Source organism: Hakea prostrata, chromosome 3 (genome assembly GCF_041222555.1).
Source record: "Hakea prostrata isolate BN-2017 chromosome 3, UWA_Hpros_2, whole genome shotgun sequence".
Classification (NCBI taxonomy): Eukaryota; Viridiplantae; Streptophyta; class Magnoliopsida; order Proteales; family Proteaceae; genus Hakea; species Hakea prostrata.
Genome location: NC_142602.1, coordinates 14,677,196 through 14,699,924, shown reverse-complemented (window position 1 = coordinate 14,699,924; position 22,729 = coordinate 14,677,196). Strand labels below are relative to the sequence as shown.

Genomic DNA, 22,729 nt, shown 5'->3' with positions numbered 1-22,729 from the left:
CTCAGTGGATTTTGATATCTATTAATTTGCACATTCAATTTTCTCATTCAAGTGAGCATGGGTCAAAGACAACTATTTTGTTTAGGTCAAGTATTGCTCAAAAGAACAAAATTTTAATACTTGATGAAGCTCCTACATCAATGATACTATTACTGATAATTTAATTAAACAAACATTGAACCAACATTTCTCAGGATCTACTATCATCACAATCGCACATAGGATAACATCAATTCTTAATATCGATATGGTTCTCCTCATGGATAATGGTTAGTACAAAGCCATTAATACACCACAATGTTCAAGTTAGTTATGATTCTTATATAGTGTTTGCCTGATCAATTTGACATTTTATCTCTTGTCTTAAGTAGGACATATTTTGGAATATGATTCTCCAACCAAGTTGCTTGAGAACAATTCTTCATCATTTGCAAAGCATGTCAATGAATATACTTGTACTTGTGGCTCTTAAACTATCCATGGAGAGTTTTGAGTCCTCAAAGTATGAATGATTGTATTAAAATTGGGTGTCTCAAATGCTTCTTTGAATATGAAAAAGAGATCGAAATTGTCTTTGATCATTTGTGTTGGCACTAGCATTTAAGATTAACAGTGTAATGTAGAGAAAAAGAGAATAATATTGACAAAGAAATTTTTCTTTCTTTCTCTTTTTTCCTTATACTTGTTCTAAATATGCCTAATTCCTACATGACCACCTTTTCATGAGGCAAAACCTCTCCAGCTTGCCAACTAAAAAGATTTTAAAACAAAATTTTGGCATACTTGTCATTCTCAACCAATTAATTTTCTTATAGAATACCAACTTTATTTTTGTTCTTCATCTAAATTGTACTTTTCCAATTCTTATAAGATTTAATTTTCAAGTTTCTCATCTTCTCATTGTTTTCTTTTCATGCCCATTCATTCTTTTTCAGAATTCTCAAAGTTTATTCCTAAAGTGAAAATTTGATCTGTTTTTTGAGGCAACCATGTGGGATGTTATTTTAACATAAACAAAGCTTATGGCTGAGATTCTTCATAAATTTATTTATTTATTTATTTTTAAAATATCAGTTTAGGACCAACTCTTTTAATTAATGTGTTCTTTTATAAAATTTACCAGCATCCACAATTTTGGTTAGCTAGGATTAAGTGGCCTAACCATTAAAAGGGGAAGGTTTGGGTTCTTTCTTTGAACAAGCTTTTCTTGTTTTCATTTATAATTATCCTTCTGAGAAGGAAATAAAAAATATTTTTTAATAAATGACTCTAAAACTGAACCAATAAAGGTGAAAATAAATTTATCTTTTCATATTGGAAATTAAAAAACTTAAATTATATATCAAGTTCTATTATTTTTTGGTACTATAAATTTTCCCTGACAAACTCATTCCCAAGTAGGCACAAACCCAACTTTTTTTCCTGTTTTCTAGGTTAACTTCCACCATGACCCATCCCATTGAATTGCTTGGAATTATGATGATAGTGTTTGTCAAAGTAAGTAAATGATGCATTTGATCCACATATTTCAGTATGGTTCTTACTTTTTCTTGTTCTAATTATTCTGATTTTATCATTTTCCTTCATGACATGGCAGGGTTCTCAAGCTGAAAATCCCTTCTTGAAGTACTGGGAAGAGCGTATTGATCTTCCACATCCTCCCCATTGGTTAGCTGCAAAGGCTTCTCCATTAACGTACCCCCCATCAAGAAGCAATATTTATCAAATTGTTGGAGGAAAATGAACTACCTTCCCACTTGAGTACCTTCTGTAAACAAGCTAATACAGCTTGTTCTACAAATGCACTGGTGAAGAAGAACATGGACAACACAACACTGCCACCAATAGCCATTTGGGTCGTTGAGATTGTGAAGTATGAACACATTCCAAATGAAACACCCTTATCAGTTGCCAGTCAAGGGGGAGTCCCATTCTTTCGGAGGTCGATGGTGAAACAAGGAAATTTTATGCTTATCCCTGATTTAAGGGACCCAATATCATATAAATCATTCTTACCACGACCTTTGGCTTCTAAAATCCCATTTTCTTTTATTCGGATTGAGGAATTGAAGAGGATGTTTGGGGTGGACAATGGATCAGACATGGATGAGTATATTCAAGACACACTTGAGATTTGTGACAAAAGCCCCAATATTCAAGGTGAGCAAAGCACGTGTGCTACTTCTGGTGAGGATCTCATCGATTTTGTTGTTGAAAAATTAGGACACCATGTAAGTATATGGAACACTGAGAGTATCGAAGGATCTTATGAGAATGTTACGATTGGAACTGTGAAACTCATATATGGAAATCTCTCAGAACCACCAGCCTTGTGTCATAGTCAGCCATTCCTATTTCAAGTCTATTATTGCCACATTTTAGGGAAAGTAAAAGTATATGGGGTTGAGATACATGCCCGCAAGAGAGTGAATCACGTGATCATGGCATGCCACTATGACACATCAACTTGGACTCCAAAACATCTTGCTTTTAAGATCCTAGGTTTTGGCCCAGGTCTAATTGAAGTTTGTCATTGGATTCATGAGAATGGAATTGTTTGGACAAAGACTTGAAATGAACAGAAATGAAGATTGAATTATCTAATTAGTTATCTTCTTGTGTTACATGTTACCCATTTAAGCTGATTTTAATGATAATTGCTGATCTATTTGTTTACTCTTTACGTATTTTACTAAAGGTGAAGCAAAGCTTTAAAACCTGACATTTGGTTAATCCGAATTCAGACCTGCTTATTCCAATTGGAATCATTATTTGTAGATTAATATAACAATGCATTAGCACTATCTTACCAAACAAAGTGACCAATAAAATGTATATCACAAGCAGAATAATATAATGAGTCATCTATAAGAAATACTTGAGAAACCATAAAGACTGAAAATCAAGCTACCTCATCCAGGTATCTTTGATATCCATTTTCTTTCCTCCAAAACGTCTAGAGTAGGAATGCTTTGTTCATTCCTGAAGAAGAAATTTGCTGGGTCGACCTTTGTCTTCTTCACCTGTACTAATCTTTCAAAGCTTCCTTTATAATACTTTTCACCCCAAACCTTTGCTTGCAAATAGCTTGAAGGACCATTATTTTGGTTGGTCCCCCAAGTCAAGGTCCCTAAGGGAACTGGGAAACATAGGGAGCCATGTACCTTGTTGGATGCAATACTATTTTCCTGTTCATACCATCCAACTAAGTAGTGAATCATGTATAGATTTCCTTCTCTATGTGGGAAAGGTAGTTCAGATTCTGAAATCTCACTCATCCTTCCACCAAAAGGACTGAAAATTACCTGGGCCATCTCTGTGTCATCAAGAAAACTTTCCCACAAACCTTACAACTCAATTTCTGAAATGGGTTCCTTCAGAAAGATTTACCCTTGGAAGAAAAATCCCTCATTTTGAGTCCTCTTCTGTAAGATGCCCAAAGATTCTTCAAGAGGGATCATGACAAAAAAAATAGGGTTGACTCGATCCAACTCATTTGGATACAGTCCTTCAGCACTGCCAAACAACAAGATATCAAATAAGGCTATTACTCTCCTTTCACCACTTTGATTTCTAGGCTTATCTATAACAGCTCTGAGGAATAGATCTTCATGAAGCTCAGGGGCAATGTATTGCCACCTATGGAGAATCTTGATTGCACCTTCTTCTAAGGTATTGTTGACTCTGAAAACAGTAAACATGGGTGGATCACGAACTAACTTGCTCTTCCATGAAAGCATGACTCCGAAGCTAGCTCCTCCCCCACCTCTAATGGCCCAAAACACATCTTCTCCCATGGATGTTCTGTTCAGAACTCAGAAGTCTTCCATTAGCATCCACTATCCGAGCATCTACTACATTATCAGCAGCAAGGCCATATTTTCTTATTAAAGTACCACAGCCACCTCCACTGAAGTGCCCACCCACGCCTACACTGGGGCAAAGACCAGCTGGGATGGTAAGGGTCTCACTTTTCTCTGCAATTCTATAGTATACTTCTCCTATAGTTGCACCAGATTGAACCCAAGCGCTTTCATCCTCAACATTGACATTGATTGATCGAAAATGAACCCAAGTCAAGAAGAATAAATGGGACATCAGATTTGTATGATGCCAAAAAACCATAAAAAAAAAAAATTACAACGATATTTATACAGCAAAAACGGAATTTTAACTCATTGAATTTTTATTTAACAGTATTCAAGATTTCAAATGCATTGGTTTTTATTTACTTATATATTCATTTATTATTATCATCATTATTGTTCGAATATTTTAATGCATTGATATGATAAGAGACAGAAGAAGGGTTACAGTAGAAAACATTATGGTTTCGTTTGGATTCAGATGTTTTGTTGGTGCTTTTGGAAAAATTCTTACGACTGCTAAAATTAATGAGATTTTGTTTCTGAGCCTATCCTCTATACCACACTACAGAGATTAGTAACTTTCAGGGCAATTCCTCAATGGATTGCAATTTCCAACTTAGCGATCCAGATAGAGCAACCATCTTTATGAAGTTCTTCACCTGTTACTGTTCAAGTGTATTTATATTAAAAATCAAATAGGATTGAAGTATCGGAATGCATCAGATATCAAAAACTGAAAATGGTTTTCCCCCAAAACACTTCTCACTTTCGCAAGACCAAGCAGCATTGATACAAACTTATTTGGTTCGAACCAACGATCAACTCGAATAGTAATAGAACAATGCCTTCAATTTTATCTACATAGTTCACATAGTTTTGATTACTTTGATTAATTACAAAGCAAATTTCAATTGCATAGCATTTAATGCGCAGCACTGAAGCAATTTCTCACACGGTCTAGACACACAGAAGCATAAGAAATGGAAAGAGGGCAGTGGGGATGGAGATTCAAATCCAACTTTAAAAATTACTAATTCTATACAGAAGGCTACAACCATTGGCCCAGAAGCACGGATTTTTATGAGCTCCAGTTGCGTCAGGTTTCAATTTCTTCATGTTGACCTTTAAATTGTTGCCACGTGTATTATTATGATCTTAAGGTAAAAATTCAGCCTGATCAAGGTTTCCGTCCCTGTGATTCCTTCACAGTCTCGTCTCTTCATCTTTAACACCGGCACGGATTATCCCAAAAAAAAGGAAATACTCTTCCACGCCATAACATTTATCTCCCCTCTTATCCTTTCTTATTCTTTTTTTTTTTCTTTTTTCTCATGAGTCTTTCGTTTTCATACTTTTTCATCTCTTCTATTTCTCTTAAATAATACTAGAAAAATTTCATGGCTTTGGAGGCTAATCTTTCCTTCAAGTTTACAAGAATATTCAACATTCTTTATTTTTTTACCTTATGAACCTCCTGCCCATTATTGAAGACCAGGAAGAGAGAAATTGAAAAGGAACAGTAGAGGCAATAGAAGATTAATAGGAGGAAGACAACAAGTTCAAGAAAACAAAAAGCAACGTTTGAGCTATTGAAATAGTTAAAACCTCAAGAGCATTCAAAGATGGTAAAACAAAAGAAGATCAAAAGATCGGTGGGCAAAAATGACTAGATTCTTGAAGATTTCATGTTCAGAAAGACAACATTAGATTAAATTAAGAAATCGATGCCGACATTGAAGATGAAGAAACATCAGACTTAACATCAGTTAGAAGTCGCTAAGTTGGTGGTTGAATTTTTATCATAAGATAGAATAATACACATGTCGATAATCCGACGGTCAACATGAGGAAACTAGAACTGAAACAACTGGAGCTAATAAATATCCCAAGAAGCACATCCCTTGGAACAATATCAATTAATCATGAAAAATTACATTTACATCCCATGTGTTTACAATGATTTACATCTCTTTAGAATTCATTCTATTACACACGCTGCCCTATGACCAAACAGCCTAAAATATTGACTTTTATTATGATCACGTGCTCGTGAAGAAATCCAATAATTGTGAGAAAAAAATGGCAAGGAGTGCGAGCAGGTGAGATTTGATTCTACTTTTGGAATCACTTTAGAATTTGTTGATGAGTTTTTTTTGAAATTATTTCTGTTGGTGTTGGTGGATAGTCTTATCTTTAGGAAACTTCCTGGTGGGCGGGGATGTCCATTAGTAAATAAATTCAAAACCTTTTCGTATGAGAGTTTCATTTTAGTTGTTCTTATGCTTAGGTTAGGTTGTTGTTTCATGTTTGTAGTAATTTCGAGCATAGTTTCAAAATTTTACTTCTTTCTTTTGGCTTGTTTAGCTGGTTGAGGAAATAGGTTTCTCCTTTTGAAGAAAGAAATTTAGGGTATAGATCATTAGGAATGGATAGTCACATTATAGAGTATCTTGTCACACCTCTTACTCTCTTGTCCACTAGTAAATAAAATTCGAAGCCTTCTCATAGAAGAATGTTTCATTTTATTTGTTCTTATGCTAGGTTAGGTTGTTGTTTGTAAAAATTTCGAGCTTGGATTTGAAAATTTACTTCTTTCTTTTGGCTTGTTTGGCTAGATGAAGAGATAGGTTTTTGCTTGCGATGTAAGGAATTTAGGCTATAGACAACTAGCAACAAATAGCCATGTTATAGATTATCGTGTCACACCTCTTCCTCTCTCGTCTACCGGGATGTCAACAGGTAAATAAAATTTGAAAGCTTTTCATATGAGAATATGTAAGAAACTTGTTGAAGAATCTCCACGAACAATTGAAAGATTGTTGTAATCACGAAACTTCGTTAGAACTTAAACGTGGTAGTCGATAAGTAAATAAAATTTGAAAGCTTTTCATATGAGAATACGTAAAAAACTTGTTGAAGAATCTCCACAAACACTTGAAAGATTGTGAATCACGAAACCCGAAAGAGCAAAAAGGGGGGAGCGAGTAAATAAATTTGAAACCTGAGAATACGTAAAAAACTTGTTGAAGAATCTCCACAAACACTTGAAAGATTGTTGTAATCACGAAACTTCGTTAGAGCTGAAACGTACCAGAGGTACTTTCTTTAAGGTATTTAGACCCCCCTCGATTTGTGCAATATGAGTATTAAATGTGTTTTCAACCCCAATATCAGTCAACCCAAATCTTTAAGGTTGCATCCCAAAAAAATTACTTCAGGTGTAATTAGGTTGTTTTCACTGTTTATATAAAAACAACAAGGAGACAGGGAGAGAGAGAGAGAGAAAGAGAGGAAAAAATCATAATGAAAAATGAGCTCGAGAATGGATTTATATAGAGCCCCAAAGGCTGTGGGTGAAAGATTAAGGTCACCTCCCTTTGTGGGGGTACCTATTCAGCTCAACACCCTATAGGAAAGTGCATATTTAGCTAACCTCCCTAAAGGAAAGAGTTTCTTTAATGGCATCTCTACACTTCTACCCAATTGTGGGATTTTTGGAATAGGGCCCATGACAAAATGTGCTTTTCAAATTAAGGCCTATGACCCATGACCCAAATCCCAAAGTCGCAAGCTTCAATTCATATAGAATTATTAATATTAATTAATATATAACTATATAACTATATAACTATGGTTGGGTCACACCAGGGTCCAGGCTTAGTTCGTGTCGCACATGGGTCCGATCCTTAACCCAAAAATATACTATATATAAACAAGATAATTAGCTCATTTCTATTCAATGTCGAACTAAAGTTTCTATTATAAAAATCATAAGATAAAAACATAATTAAAACATGAGCAAATTGCACTAGCACCTCAAAATGGAGGCCTTAAAGCACTAACACCCTACTCTATGTTTAAAAAGCCCAAAGAACCCAAAATTAGATTTTCATTGAATATATATTTCAAATTTATCACTGAAAACAGTTAAATCATTGTTTGTTTTCAAAAATATCCTTATAATAAACAGATTCGAAAGGTTTTCAATTACAAATTAGACAAATATATCTAATGAAAATCTAATTTTGGTGTCTATGTATTTTTTAAATATAAAATGGAGTGTCAGTGCTTTAAAGTCTCCATTGGGGTGTGAATGCAATTTGTTCTTAAAATATATATTTAAATAAAAATAATATACATAAAGTAACCGTTTGAAACGTTTCTCAATAGAATATTTCATTTTATTTGTTCTCATGTTGTTCATAGGTTAAATTGTTGTTTGTAATTATTTCAAGCATGGTATTGAAAATTTCTTTTCGTTTGTTTGGCTAGTTGAAGGAAAAAGGAATTTTCATATGAGAATATTTCATTTTATTCTTTCCGACGCGGTTCATAGCTTAGGTTGTTTGTCTGTAATCATTTCTAGCTTGGTTTTAAAATTTTATTTCTTTCTGCTGGCTTGTTTGGCGGGTTAGAAATAAATTTTTCCTTGAGGGTCTACAAATCCAGGTGAGGGGGAAAGTGTGAATGAACGAAAGTTTGAACCCATGATTTTCTTGTGCCAGAAGCTTATCTACCTTACCACAAGATTAAATAATCATAGATGTCATCAACCAAGGTCACAAGATAGAGGATGCCATCCAATGTGAATCACATGTTGAATTGATAAAAATAAAAAATAAATAAAGGGAAAATTGCATGATTAGTTACTTTTATGTTTTCATAATAAAAATATTCACTCATAATTAACAAAACTAGTTAAAATCAACTTTGCATTTATAAAATTAATTAAAGCACCAACTTTCTTCTCTTTGGACATTTTTACCCTTCAAATTATACTAATAACCATGAAAGTAATGAAAATATAGAGGAGCAGGTATGGAATTTTTTATTTGGAATACCCAAAAAAGATGGTGATTGTTGCTTGTCAATGCAGGATTAGTAGAGTATTAAGATCTATACTTCTCAGTAGAGTGGTCATGGGTTCGATCCTTGCGGACAACAAAGCTCCCCTTGAAGATGTAATCGAGCTGCGCGGTCAAGGTGGCCCAGATGAACCTGAGATAAAATAATAATAATAATAATAATAATAATAATAATAATAAAGGTTCGTCGACAACAAAGCTCCCCTGAAGATGTAATGAACCGAGATAAAATAATAATAATAATAATAATAATAATAATAATAATAATAATAATAATAATAATAATAAGAAGAAGGTTGGTATGTTTTACTATTAAGTGTGAAAATGTCAAAGGAGAGTAACAATTACTAGTTTACCAAAAAAAAAAAAAAATAACAATTACTTACATATTCAGTGTACGTTATGTCATATCAGCCGTCGGATGGGTAGAGACTTTTGCGCAGAGGCAATGAGCTGGGTGATATATGGTGTATCAAAATATCATGTCACACCTCAACATTATCCTTATTGAATAATTAATTAATTAAATCTCAATTATCACAGTACATAAAACAGTGTACCTTTTCTATCGCAATCATATACGGCAGATTTAAGAGACAAAATTCATTTTCGACGAAAAACGAAAAAACGAGAGAGAGGGAAAGAGGAGGAACCCATACATATACAGCGAGACATGTTGCAGAATCTTTGAGTTCTTCTTCTTCTTCTTCTTCTTCTTCTTCTCTTCTTCTGCTACTACTTATGTCTTGAACGGAATCTCTATAGGTAAAACTTCTCCTGAAACCTTGAAAATCGAAAAGGCTGCTCAAAGTCGGAACTTATTAAAAGTTGATTACAACTTTTTTTATTGTTCTGTTCGCCAAGAAAGGAGGAAAAAAAAAGGAAATAAAAAACCCTAATGGTTGTTAATTGACTATTGCTCCGAGTCATATTTTGTGGTGATATATGGCCGGCGCAGCCAGGTCCAATTGGATTTTCAGTGTTTTTTAAGATTAGTTCTCCTTCAAATTGATTGAGATGCCGAAACATTTTTCTTCTTCGTCTGCTTAACTACAATTTTCAAATTTTGAACAAGTCAAGAAATAACGGAGGAATATGCGACTTCAGGTGCCATACCTCAAGCTGTACTCAATCAGAGATCTGAGCCGCTCAATCGCAATCACCAGCTCATTAGAGGCCTGTCAACGGACGATACATGCGCTTTCTTGCTTGTAAGAGGTGATTACTCTCTAGCATTATTAAGGTTGAAGTTTTGATCATATTATGATTTTATTCTCATTGTATATTTTTTTCCAGTGACATTGCTGATTTTTGGAGTCTTCAGTTTTTGGTTGGTTCATGTTTTTCGAATATTTCGTTTGAAGATTGATCTTCTTACTCCCGAATCACTGTTTGTGCAGCATTCTACTGTAAATTTCCCGTATTTATTCACTTCATCAGGTTCCGTGTGAGACTTGAAATTTTTTTTCCTCCGTGCTGTGTGCAATCCAAGAGGGCCTTTGAATAGAACAAATGGGAGGGAGTCTAATTATCCCCAAAGCCGCTAAGAACTGGTAATTTTACGGACAGAAAATGGTTTAACGTTTTTGTTTTTTTAGGATAAAAAGAATGAAAATTTCATTTCATTGTCGATAACAGATTAAGTTTTGGTGTTCATTCTGGAATTTCTATACTCCTTTGCATTGGCTTGAGTATGCAGACTGATATTTTATAATTGAATTTGCGGCTTTTTAATTTTATGGAACAGTGATTGGAGTGATCCCAACGATGTTTTCTTTTTTTCCACCAGGTATGGAGTGTGTTGATGAGCATAGATATCATGTTGCAGTGCCTAGACGGAATTAAGCATCTGTTCAGTGTTCTGCTGAAGTGCTGTGATCTAGAGTTAACGCCAACAACAGGTCTACAAGATCCAGAAGTTCTTGCAAGGGAAACTGTCTGTATGTAATTTGTAACCTTTATCTCCTTTCTAGATGTTGTACGCCCCCATGGGTGGTTGTTTGGGAAGCGGTCAAAACATGCAGCTTTCTTCAAGATCTGTTCTGCATTACCAGCCAATCTGGTGTCCGTTTTCATTCTTTTCTATTTCTTGTTTGGTTATCCTTTTTTCAGATAAAACATGACATTTGTATGTCTGTATATTTTTTACACCAAAAATTGTCAGTATTACATAATCTTCATCTTTACTCTATTGTCTTCTGTGCTTTTTTTTTCTCAAGTCATCGGTTGATCACTTACCTGATTTAATTTCGCCATGTCTTGGCTTATTCTACTTGGTTATCCTTATGTACTTTTTAGGTTTCTTGATGCAATTAGTGAAGATTTTTTTTTTAATTGAAATTGTAAAATTGTCTTTGATGCCTCCCCTTCTTTTACTGCAGTTAGTGTTAGTGAAATTGAAGCACTATATGAGTTATTTAAGAAGATTAGCAGTGCTGTAATTGATGATGGGCTGATCAACAAGGTACAATGTCAATGCTTCTATTCTGCTTTCATAGTTTGGAAATTACCTAGTAATGTATATATCTTGATGAGATGGAAAGATTAGTTTATGTTCTCTGCTGTGTGTTGAATGTACTTTTTCTCTCTTAGTTATCCTTATGTTTACTGATTGCAAATAACAGGAAGAATTTCAGTTGGCTTTATTCAAGACAAATAAGAAGGAAAGCTTATTCGCTGATAGGGTAATCTTTTCAAATCTCACTATTTTTTTTTACGGTTTTCCATTAACTGTGATTCATTGTGCCTGTCTTTTTCTCTTCTTTTCCCTCTTTGAGAGCCCCATATGCGAGTCAAATGATTTTTTTCTTCTTTGGGTGGATGTTTGTTTGTTTTTTTATTCTTTAATCTATTTTTTCTTTCTTTTCCTTCTCTTCTTTTCCTTTTTTATACTTTTCTTGGGGGGTGGTAGGTGGGGAAGAAGGGGGGGGTGCTATTTGTGGGGCCAGTGAGGAGGTCCAAAATTGTGGCCAATCGAACCACGGTTGCAATCTGCCAACCTGAGGCAGCGACTTTTCTCACATGGACTATCCAGTTCATTTTTTTGCCCATTGGATAGAATGATAGATGAGAAATGACCTGCATAGCTGACTCACCAAATTTGGGAGTGTAGACTTATAGGCACGTGTAAATCTGTCAGTTCCTTTATTGTGGGCAATGAGAAACAAAGGAAATTTTTGTAACATATGGAGAAACTATTTCAGTTAGTCTAATGGGATGGGGGCAATGACTTCACAAAATTTGGGCAACATCAAACGTTTCCATGTGATAGAAGAAACTGCTGTAGTTGTAGGCTTGTAGCCCTGCTTCCATTTTGGTCTGGGAGGGATGGGTTGGGGATGTGCCTTTGATAGACATAACTTTTACTCTTCCGGAAGTTCCGAAACCTTCATATAATGATTGTTTGGCTGTAATTCCAACTATGCAGGTATTTGATTTGTTTGACACAAAGCACAATGGAATATTAGGTTTTGAGGAGTTTGCACGTGCTCTGTCAGTTTTTCACCCCAATGCACCAATTGATGATAAGATCGAATGTGAGTTGCAAAGTATTTGGGCTGATGTGTGTTTTCATTCTTTTGTCTCTCTTTATAAATTTATAAATTGTAACTATCACCTCAAAAGCTAATCCTAATGTTCAACATGATTAGATTTTATGTTGGAATATGTGGATCATGTCAAACTCACTTAAAGTTCATTTACAGTTTCATTTCAACTATACGATCTCAAGCAACAAGGATTCATTGAGAGACAAGAGGTAACTTCTAGTCTTGATGTCACTTGCTATGATAAGTTGCACATGTATAACTAGTTTAATTCTTTTCCTCTGTAGTGTTGATTCTAAGTATGATTACTTCTTAATATTTAATTTTGTAAATTAACAACTTCACTGGTGACAAAGAAAATCTAGTTTAGTTTTTTCACATTTACCATAGGGAGGTATGCAGACAACATGACCCCTATTGCCCTAGAGAACTCAATTTATTTTAGGTAGACAGCTCACATAGTGCGAGGAGAAAACCTAGATGGCCTTATGAGAAGGGGTGATAAAGCTCATGCATCATTTGGGCCTTGTATCGAGTATGACCTCAGATAGAGCTGATTAGATGGCATGGCTGGGATCCATGTAGTTGATCCCATTGAGTTGGGATATGGCTTAGTGGTTTTTGTTGTCGAGAGCTCAAGGAGACATGATGAACCCAACTCATATCAGTGGATCAAAAACTCTTTGCTTTGTGATTGAACATAGTCTTTATCGCAATTCATTTTCTTTGCCTGGAACATTCTTGAGCATGAGTTTTAAAAAATGGTAAGTTCAGCACAACTTGTTAGGCATCCGTGGAAAATAGCTCTGTTGAGAATTATATGTTGGGGTTCCAAACCCATATCGGATTGCTTATGACCTGCCCAATCAGTAAATAATAACTAGGGGCAATCTGGTAGTATATGTGATTTTTCAGTTGGCCATTGATAGCTAAGAAGCAGTTCTTGAAGGTAAATAATTGGAAATGAAAGGGAAGAAGAGGAAAACTGACACCACAAACAACTCAATCTGTTCCATTCATAAGTGTCTGTTATCTGCTTCAATTGTTGGTTGCACATCTTCTTATAAACCCCAAAAAAAATAATGACTCCTAATTACTTCCTAAACTTCGAATTGTAAAAGTAGAAACTCAATAAATTTAAGTAGGAAATATCTCTGTAAATTTATTAATTACCCCCAAAACAAAAGATTACATATCTTTCCTAAATGTTCTACTGAACCAGGACACAGTTGGGACCTGGTTCATCTTGGTTCGGTTTCTCAAACAGGATTGTCCTGGTCCAAGAAATTGCCCCTTCAACAGTCCTCAAGGGCTGTGGGTTTGCGGATTTTCATCCTAGCCATTTCCAAATGGATGGTACATTCTTAATGGATGAGTGACACATGTCTATAGGTCACATCAAAGGGTTGAGGTTGGATTTAGAAGATAGAAAGTTTTTAACTTTAATTTAATCTCAACCCTTTGATGTGACCTATGGACACATGTCACTCATCCATAAAGAAATGGACCATCCATTTCCTTGTCAGAAATAGATAGAATAAAATTCCATGGTTGCTCCTTGGATTTTATTAAGTTGATACCAAGTTTGGAAAGGTGGGTTCATGAGGCATATTCCTAAGCCAAAACTTAACAGAAGTAAAGACCATATGAGGGAACATCATTGTTTAAAGTTGTTCCTTATGTAGTTTTATGTGTTTGCTTCAATGGACATGTCACTCATGGATTGAGGTATCGGTGTTGTATCAGGGGTAAAAAATTTATTAGAAAATCCAATATTTAATAAATGTAGCTGTGAAGTTTTCTGATCCATGCCTGTACTGGCTGATCTGGATTGGTCATCAGCAGAGACCAATATTGATCCCAGTACCTCAGTCACATTCTATGAATTTGGCATGGGTCTGATTCAGGTTTCGTTATCCTTTGGAAACTAGGTCCTGGCAATAGTCAAAACATGCTGATATGACAAGAACACATGATAGAGTGAATCATAATGGAAATAGTCACTGCTCCCGACTGGAGCATCCTAAGGCCTTTGTTTGATTATCATGTACTGGAACTACGCCTATCTCAGCTTTAGTATGGTCATTCTTTATTTTACCCGCCCTTATTTTAAATTTGAATCTAATGTCCAACATTCACATGTCATAGCTGGCTGTATGAGAGTTGTATAAACTTCTTCAAACTTTAAAGGAATACACTAATTACGTAATTCTCTGGATGCACCACCCTGCTTCATCAATCCTATGTTAATACTGGGCAACATCATCCTCTGTGTCGTCTTCTTTATTTACTATTGAGGCCATTTATATTTTCTGGAATCACCCTCTCATCAATATTCATGGCCTCATTAATGTCTCAGTGTGACTAAAATTAGTAATTTACACACCATATACTTTCTTTGTTCTACTTTTGACATTTTGGTTCCAAGTTTTGATCTTCATAACTCTACGTAGTTTTTCTCATGCTCATCCACCAAAACAGCATCATCGGCAAAAAGGACTAACAAACCTAATCTTATATGTCTGGTGAAAATCCATGCTAAGTGTTAAAAAAGAAAAGGGGGAGGGGGCCTCGAGGGCCTCATCCAAAAAGATGAAAAATGAATGAAGGCTTAAGGCTGATAACTGATGTAACCAATTGTAATCAATTCACTACCTTGACCCCCACAGTTCTAATGCTAGTTGCCATGCAATCATGCTTATCCTTAAATATGTCCACATATGTATATGACATCCCTCTCCTCTCTAGAACTTGTAGAATTTCTTTTTCATGACGTATGACTAATTCTAAACCACCCCATTCCTTTACATCAACACAACAGAAAATAAACATAAGTATACATCATTTGATTTTGTCCATGACACATGGAACTTTTGTATGGGTTTAGGAACTTTTTAACACAATAGCTAATACTACCTTGTGGCATAAGTCAGTTCATACGTTGCCCACCTTCTGGTACACTGTAATTTGACTAGTTGGACTGGCATGATAGGTTTTAGGAGATTCAACCCACAAGAACTGGTCCAATATGGGTTCGACTTAGTTATGTGTTAGGTTATTTATTTGAGTCTTTATTTGTTTTGGGTTGCGTATGTAGGAGTAGTATAGTTTTAGGTTGAATTGGAAGTTGTTGTTTTCAGTTTTGTAGTAAGTAGGATCCCTGTATGTTTTTTTAAATACTTGTGTAACCCATCAATGGACAATGAATTGAATAGAAGTTTCTTGAGAGTGTGGTCATGTGATCTCTTCCCCCACCTCTCTCGTAACAGGTGCTCCACCATTTCTTTTAGCCGGTTATAATTCCTTCCACCATGTTCTCTGCTATTCATGAAACAATTTCCAACCATTATATTTTCTCTCTTTGTTGTTCTCTCCTTTCTTTTTCTTTTTCTTTTTTTTTTTTGGGTGGGGGGGTGTCAAATTGGCTGTCAGACTAAACGAATAATCACTTAATATGAGAAGCAGTGGGGCCAACAAATAATTAAGTGTAATTTATAATATAAGCATAAAAAAGGGGGCATAACAAGGGCACAATGTTCCCGCCACTGGATTTTTGGGAGGATCATGATGCATGCAACCTAAGTAATCTTTTCATAAAGGGGTTGTTTCCATTCTTGAACCCATGACCACTTGGTGATGTCAGAACTTATGGTTGCACTATAGCCTATCCTAATGTAGGTGCATCACTTTTGACCAAACCAAACCCATTTGGGAACATAGAGTGAGAACCTAGTCCAAATATGTTTTTTTTTGGGGGGTAGATATGTAGGATTTAATTATTTGTTTTATTAGGATGATTATGTAAGGAGATCTATCAATTTGGATAGAAGATAAGAGGAATAAATTTACCAAGATTTAAATTGTCAAGAGTATTATATTTTTATTGAAAATTATTTCTTTTATATGCTTGTAGCTAAAGTATTGAGTAGATTGGTAGAAAGGAATCGCTGAGTTATTGTTTGAGTAGACTGTGGACTGTGTATGAGCTTCCCTTTTCTTCTCTCTCCCCACCTCTTTCCTTTTTTCCTGTTTTTTCCCTTCCCCTCCTTATATGTTCTCCTCTCTCCAGCACTCCACTACGCCACTGGGGCCTGTTTTTTATGTTTAGAAAATGTAACACATTGAAATATAATGCCCAAAATCATGGGTCTAGGGGCATTCAAAACTTGGTCTTTTATTTATTTAATCTCAGATATGGTATAAGCAGATTATTGACATATAAAACCTAAGATCTAGACAGTTAGGTAAGGTGGTTATTTTGTCCTCTGGATCCTCTAGAGGCTTGACAATCTGTTTTCATTATAGATTAGGTGTTCTTTTAAATTCTTGAGCGACATTTCGTCTTTTAATATCTCAAAAGAATAAATCTTTTGCATTTATTCTATACGTTCAAAACTATTCTGACTATTGACAGACTTCTTTATAGGTGAAGCAAATGGTAGTAGCTACACTTGCTGAATCTGGTATGAATCTTTCGGATGATGTAATAGAAAGTATCATTGACAAGGTGCCTTCGCAATCTGAAGCAATTTTAATGTGCAACTTATCTCTGTTGTTTATTATCATGCTCACAGTAACTTGGACATTTAATCTGTGCACACTTTTGGTGCTCTCTGTGTGGTATTTTGCTTCTGTTCTTTAAAATGACTATCATGTTGTTTCAGTTTAACCTTTCTTAAAGAGCTTCATTTTGTATGTGCATCCCATTGGTACAGTTTTACAGTTGCATCTCTAGGTGGAATCAAGATGTTTAATTATACAGTCTTTATTTCAGTTTGCTGTAGTTGCTTCATCCTATATCTGCTTCTATTAGACGTGACACCAGACTCTGTTGGGATGCAACTTGTTGGAAGGATGATGATGATGGTCAATCAGACCTATTTAGAAGCGCTAAACTTTGTTACTAATGGTTACCCAAGAACCTTTGTGACTCTTGCGTTTGATATACTCTCATAGTACACACATTGTGTCTTTTCCTCATCTTCAGTTTTGAACATTTTGACCCTGTGCCAACCTCAATTTTAAACAGGCTTGTAGTTGTTAATCAATACCTGCTAGTAGTTATGAACTTAAGCTGGAGTAAAGCAAAAACTAATAGGATTAGCTTTCTGGGATTTTAAAAGCAGAAAATGAAGGAATCTGGGATTTTTAATGTTCTGAAAGAGCTGCTATTTGGATCGATTTTCCTTATGGATTCAAATCCAGGGTTGTTTCATCGGCTGGTTTCGTCTATGGAGATTATAAGGTTTGGGATGAAGTCCAGAGAGAGGATGCTAGGGTTTGGTAGTTTGAAGGATCAGAAGAAGAGGAGTTGGTGTTGGGGATATTCAAGTTACTGTTGTTGAATAACTTGTTGAACATTAGGATGAATGGTTGAAGATGTCCTTGAACCATTGCACAGAGGGCCCAACGACCAGAAAGGTGCTTCAAGAGATCAAGTAGGGTAGAATTGGGGTTTCTGAAGAATTTGATAGATGGAAAGGGGAATAAACAGGTATCTCAGGATTCATAATGCTTGAAAGCAATTTTTTAATAGTTCAATTCTGCAATTACAACTACATTTATAGCCACAGTGGCTGACATAGAACTCAGTCAGACTTTAAAAAAATTAGGCTTCAGAACTAACCCCCATCAGGATTGCAAATACAAATAGAAGTCAAATAAAAAACTCCAAGTGCAAATTAAGTAATTCTAAACCTAGTCCCACAATTTGACTGTTGGTTTAGGGGAATCCGTATGCCTGCTTTACTGCTGGTTTTACAAAGAGTCCTTACGCCTGTGGCTTGTTTTAGACAGCCGAGTTCATCACCCTTATTGTAACATACTTCAAATCCGAATTTGATATCACAGAAATAATCATAATATCAGGTTCTACTACAAACTCGGTATCTTAAAATTGACTAATAGCAGAGATAAAATGGCCAAAACCTATAATCCATAAACAAACTGATTTTTAATATTTTTAAAATCTAAAGCTAAGGACAACAACTGTAATCTCTTTTTCAATATTCATAACAGACTAATGGTGTTCAATTGCTGTTCTGTTGACCAATCAACAGATGATCCTTTGAGGCAGGCTGTTGGGTTTGTTATCCCTGTCTGGGTTTACCTTATGCATTTTCAGTTGCTGATGCCCATTGTGTTAACTTCTTATCATTCTTGAATTACTGTTGGATATTCTAGAGTGCATGGTTTGATGAATTCTCAAACAAGTTCCCAAAGAAAGTCCAGCAAGAAAATAGATCTAGTAGGGTTTTTTTAGGTTAGACAAAGTAGCTATGAGAAGCAATGAAAAAAGAATGTGCTGAAAGCTTGTGGCTAGTCAACCTTCCTGCTCTCATTTCTCGTTGTTCTTGCATGATTAGAAGTGGTTGAATTTTTCTGAAATGGCTGTTATATTCCATGGTTCTCCAATTTAAAACCTGTCATGTTTCTATATGTCTAATTTATTACATCAATGTTATTCATAGACTGATATCCTTGAACATGTTTTGCCAAATCATTATTAGGTAAAATATTTGAGTGTTGTGTCTCATAAATATTTACCTTGGATTATTTCTCTTGCATGATCTGTTACAGACCTTTGAGGAAGCCGATACAAAACATGATGGAAAGATTGACAAGGAAGAGTGGCGTAACCTTGTTTTACGACATCCATCTCTCTTGAAGAATATGACTCTTCAATATCTCAAGTAAAACTTTACTTAATATGAGCTATTTACTTTTCTGTCTGTGCATAGTCCAATGTAGGTTTCTGTTCTGCATATTTTATATTATTTCATCGTGCCAACTGGTTGCCACATACCAAATACTGCATATCATTTTTAGGGTGTAAGAAGCTATGGCTTTAAATGGTTAGGTATATGTTTTCTTGGAGGCTTGAAATTGATAATATTAAACAGATGACATTATCCAGTGACTGAATGCTGTGAGATACATTATTATGTTCTGGAGAAATGTTATTTCCAAGGATATTGGTGACAATTTTTTATTGATTGATGGAGTGATCATGTTTGCCCAAGGTGATTCTATTCAGGGAGGGATTGATGATGATTTGTTACTATTTTAAGTCCTGTAAAGCATTTACTTTCATGAATATTTATTAGAAAAATAAATGTTTGCATAACCTAGAGCTAAAGCTCCAGCTCAAACCCTAAACCAGGGGTTGACTCACCCACTAGGCTATGGACACTTGCATACGGATTTCATTTTAATTTTTGAGTTTGAACAGTTTCTTTCTTTATACGGTTCTTGACTTTTCAAGGTTCAGTGTTTTTCTTTTAAATGATTTTATAGCTTCTCTCTTTGCGGTATTCAAAGCAGAGTAGGTTTTGGAAGAAGTTTGGTAAAGGCAAGGCAACTTCTTGTCTGGATCTCAATTGTTTTTTAAGGTTCAGCCGATAAATCTTTGAACCTTGCTATACTGAGTCTCTTGTTTCACTCAGATTTATTTTCTTTTATCTGGTTGGGAGTTTGTGAGATTTAGATTTGGATTTTGAAGGTTTTGATCTAACTTAATTTGAAAGAAAATAAACGTAATCTTTTTTATAAGAACGAAGAGTTACACAAACTCACTCCATCCAGAAATTGTATCAAGTGTTTTGAGGCCTTTTTTTCTTTATTTTCAGAAGAAATGTTTAGTTTCTCTTTCCATTCCACTCGTCCATTAAGATTGATAAGGGAAACTGAAATTAAGAGTGATTTTTCCAAACCACCCTTTTGACAATCTTAACAGGTGCATGATTGGATCCCATTGCCTCTCGTTCCATACTCTATTCTACCTTTTTCTGTTTGTTGGGGGGGGAGGGAATCTCTTAAGAAGCAGATGTCTCTTTGGAGTCAAATGCACTACCCATGGTATTCCCCTAGGGCAGGCTGTTGATTACAATTTTGATGGAATGAAGGAGATAGCAACATGAGCATTATTACATTACGAACAGGCAGTTCCAAAACCAGTAGTCCAAGGATCATCAATAATATAGGATAATGCCTCGAGTATATTGGAAGTCTGCCGACTCCTGCATTTGCTAACTGCTCTTGTACAACCTTTTGGTTGATCTCAATATGCTTTCAGATACCTAATTAGATAGTGTGAAGTTATTCTGAATAATGTTACTCTCTTAGTTTTTCTTCATAAAGAATTTCGTATGTACTTCTAATGCCTAGAAGCTGACTGTCATTTTCTATGAACAGGGACATCACTACCACATTCCCGAGCTTTGTGTTTCACTCACAGGTTGCCGATACCTGAGATATTGTATTCTCTAAACTTCTGGAGTCTTTGTTGAGCCCTTTTAGACAACGTTGTGGGCCTCCTGAGTTTAGAGGGCCCAGAAGAAAGTTGTCAGTTCAGTTTGTTTATTGGTTGGGGGGGGGGGGGAATATTTGTGGTGTTTTTTTAATGTTTAAACTCTGTAGAGTTCTTACTTTTTTCAAGGATGCAATTTTTGGCTTTTGATTTAACAAGGGTTGGATTGGTTTCTCTGGTGAGTACCTTCCATGAGACAAAAGGGGTTGGAAGAAAAAGTATCAAGAGTACAAAAATGACAACTTCAGTTGTGTAAGCTTGTTTCATTTAAGTTAGTTTCCTAAGCATCCATGATACTTCTGGTGAGGAATCTGGGACAGGCTTTAGGATCTAGTTCCCTTCATTTGATGTTCAGACTTATTTCTGGAAGGTGATGCCTGATGCTGCAAAGGTGATGAAACGATTTCTTCTTATACCATCCACAAGCAGGCTGAGACCCTAATTATTTGGTATCAGAATAGAATGTATTCAAAGAAAAACTGTGATATACAATTCTCAGGTGGTCTGATTGGTAATTTCCACATGCTAATGTGATGCCGCTTGCTTTCTGGGCTGGAACAATGTGGTGACCCTCAGATTCAGCCGGAAAGTGTTGCTCTATCAGTGGAAATATGGAAACCTAACTCGCCTGTGTTGTCACTCTTGCATGAAGCCGAGGGAAGACGGGAAGAATCACTCTGCTGGTGTTGCCTGCACTTCTGTTTAGTTAATTTTTGTGCTAGTTATTAAAGGAAGCTCAGCGATTGTGGGGTATACCTGAAGAGGATTGCCCCAAATGTTTGATCTTGATCAGGTTTGTGAAGTCTTGGATGCCTGTCTTTACATGGTATACTTTGGTGGTACTCATGAATTACATTTCGGATTTTTTTTTTTTTCCTTTTCAATATTCAATATTTTTTATTCTTGATAGTTTAAAAGTTGCTGATTTTTCTGAACATTTTGAGTACCATGACATAACAGTTGAGATATGATTCTTCGAGTTTTGCTAAAAAAAAATCTTGGGAAAAAGAACTGAGAGTTTGGTTTAGGCCTGTTACCAACTTACCATCCCCTTCTGTTTTGTCATGTTAAAATGCATGCATGAGCCTTGTTTGGTGTGAGAAAGAGAGAGAGAGACTCAAATTTGCTTCGACGGCGGATGTTGCTTTGTCAAAGCAACACACTGTTGTTGTAGTTGCAAGGCGGTAGAGAAATCTTGCCTAGAGGCTTGGAATCTTACTCCTTGAGTTTAAAAAGGCTATGTGAAACCTCGAGTCATTGGTATCTATGAAGAGTTGGTGAAACCACCCAAGCCTTCATCACTATCATACAGTGTTGCTAGATCAGTGGCCCATCATGGTTAGGTTCAAATGCTTTTTGTTGGGAATAAGCGTACACTGGGTACTCTGGAACTCCTTAAAAGATGATAAGGCAAGGTGACATGACCCATTACAATAACCTCAGCTTTGACTATGCAATTGTCATTAACAACACTAACCACTCCATGAATTTTTAAGAGTAGATAACAGGACGAACTTCTCCCAGCTGCATTCTTCACCCTCGCCATAGAGAGGCACTACTCTGTAAATGAAACCGTAATCTTCACAATCCACTATAGACAATTGCACATTGCACTTGACCAGAAATTAATTAAGAAAAAATAAAAGGACAATTGCTGATTGAAGAAGCCAGAGAAAACAAAGCTTGAATTACGTTATTATTTTTCCTTTCTTTTGGGGGAAAGGGGCAGTATGGTACCTTTGTGGTGCACATGTCCCCATTGATTTGGTTGGAACATTCAGATCACATTGGATTGCATTTAGTTGTGTAAAATGAAATGTTGATGGAATTGACATTATCTAGTTGCACAGAGCACAATATATTGTTCACATGTCAAACAAGAGTGATCAAATAGCGACATAAAACAGTACAAAAAATTTGTCAACAAATAATCTGTGTTTTCTTCTTTTCATTAGAAAAGGAAAAAAATGAAAAGCAAGAGAGCATATGTACCCTATGTGGGTTGTACACGGTATCTTATTATGGTTGGAATTGCCACATTATCCCTCCAAATGGTGCAGGGAAACTAATTTACCTTTCTTATAATGAAAAACATGCTTGGTTCTGAACTTACTTCACCATCCAAATGAGTCATTGGATTTC

The 22,729-nt window shown here is 35.6% G+C and overlaps 1 protein-coding gene and 2 pseudogenes across 7 annotated transcripts; 2 read left to right on the top strand and 1 right to left on the bottom strand.

Moving 5' to 3' along the window:
* Positions 1–1,820: 1,820 nt before the first annotated feature.
* On the top strand, positions 1,821–2,573 carry LOC149021056 (polygalacturonase-1 non-catalytic subunit beta pseudogene; annotated as a pseudogene).
* An 813-nt stretch (positions 2,574–3,386) lies between these two features.
* Positions 3,387–4,656, bottom strand: LOC149021055 (precondylocarpine acetate synthase 2 pseudogene; annotated as a pseudogene).
* Positions 4,657–9,327: 4,671 nt separating this feature from the next.
* Positions 9,328–22,246, top strand: LOC149021054 (calcineurin B-like protein 3). 7 transcript variants are annotated; one of them, XM_089149319.1, is made up of 11 exons: positions 9,328–9,499; positions 9,842–9,952; positions 10,135–10,287; positions 10,524–10,674; positions 11,116–11,198; positions 11,359–11,418; positions 12,162–12,270; positions 12,439–12,491; positions 16,706–16,786; positions 18,859–18,971; positions 20,473–22,246. In XM_089149319.1, the coding sequence occupies exons 4-11, from the start codon at positions 10,539–10,541 to the stop codon at positions 20,528–20,530; spliced, it is 693 nt and encodes a 230-aa protein (XP_089005445.1). In that variant the 5' UTR covers positions 9,328–9,499; positions 9,842–9,952; positions 10,135–10,287; positions 10,524–10,538; the 3' UTR covers positions 20,531–22,246. The 7 variants fall into 7 exon arrangements, with proteins under 7 accessions (XP_089005445.1, XP_089005446.1, XP_089005451.1 ...); XM_089149320.1 differs by having other exon boundaries at positions 9,815–9,952; XM_089149325.1 differs by lacking the exon at positions 10,135–10,287 and having other exon boundaries at positions 9,842–9,945.
* The last annotated feature ends 483 nt before the right edge of the window (positions 22,247–22,729 follow it).

Coding starts and splice junctions, on each gene's coding strand:
- LOC149021054 (XM_089149325.1), top strand. CDS start 10,539: ATGAGCATAGATATCATGTTGCAGTGCCTAGACGGAATTAAGCATCTG. Junction 10,675..11,115: donor TCTTGCAAGGGAAACTGTCT/GTATGTAATTTG, acceptor CTTTTACTGCAG/TTAGTGTTAGTGAAATTGAA. Junction 11,199..11,358: donor ATGATGGGCTGATCAACAAG/GTACAATGTCAA, acceptor TGCAAATAACAG/GAAGAATTTCAGTTGGCTTT.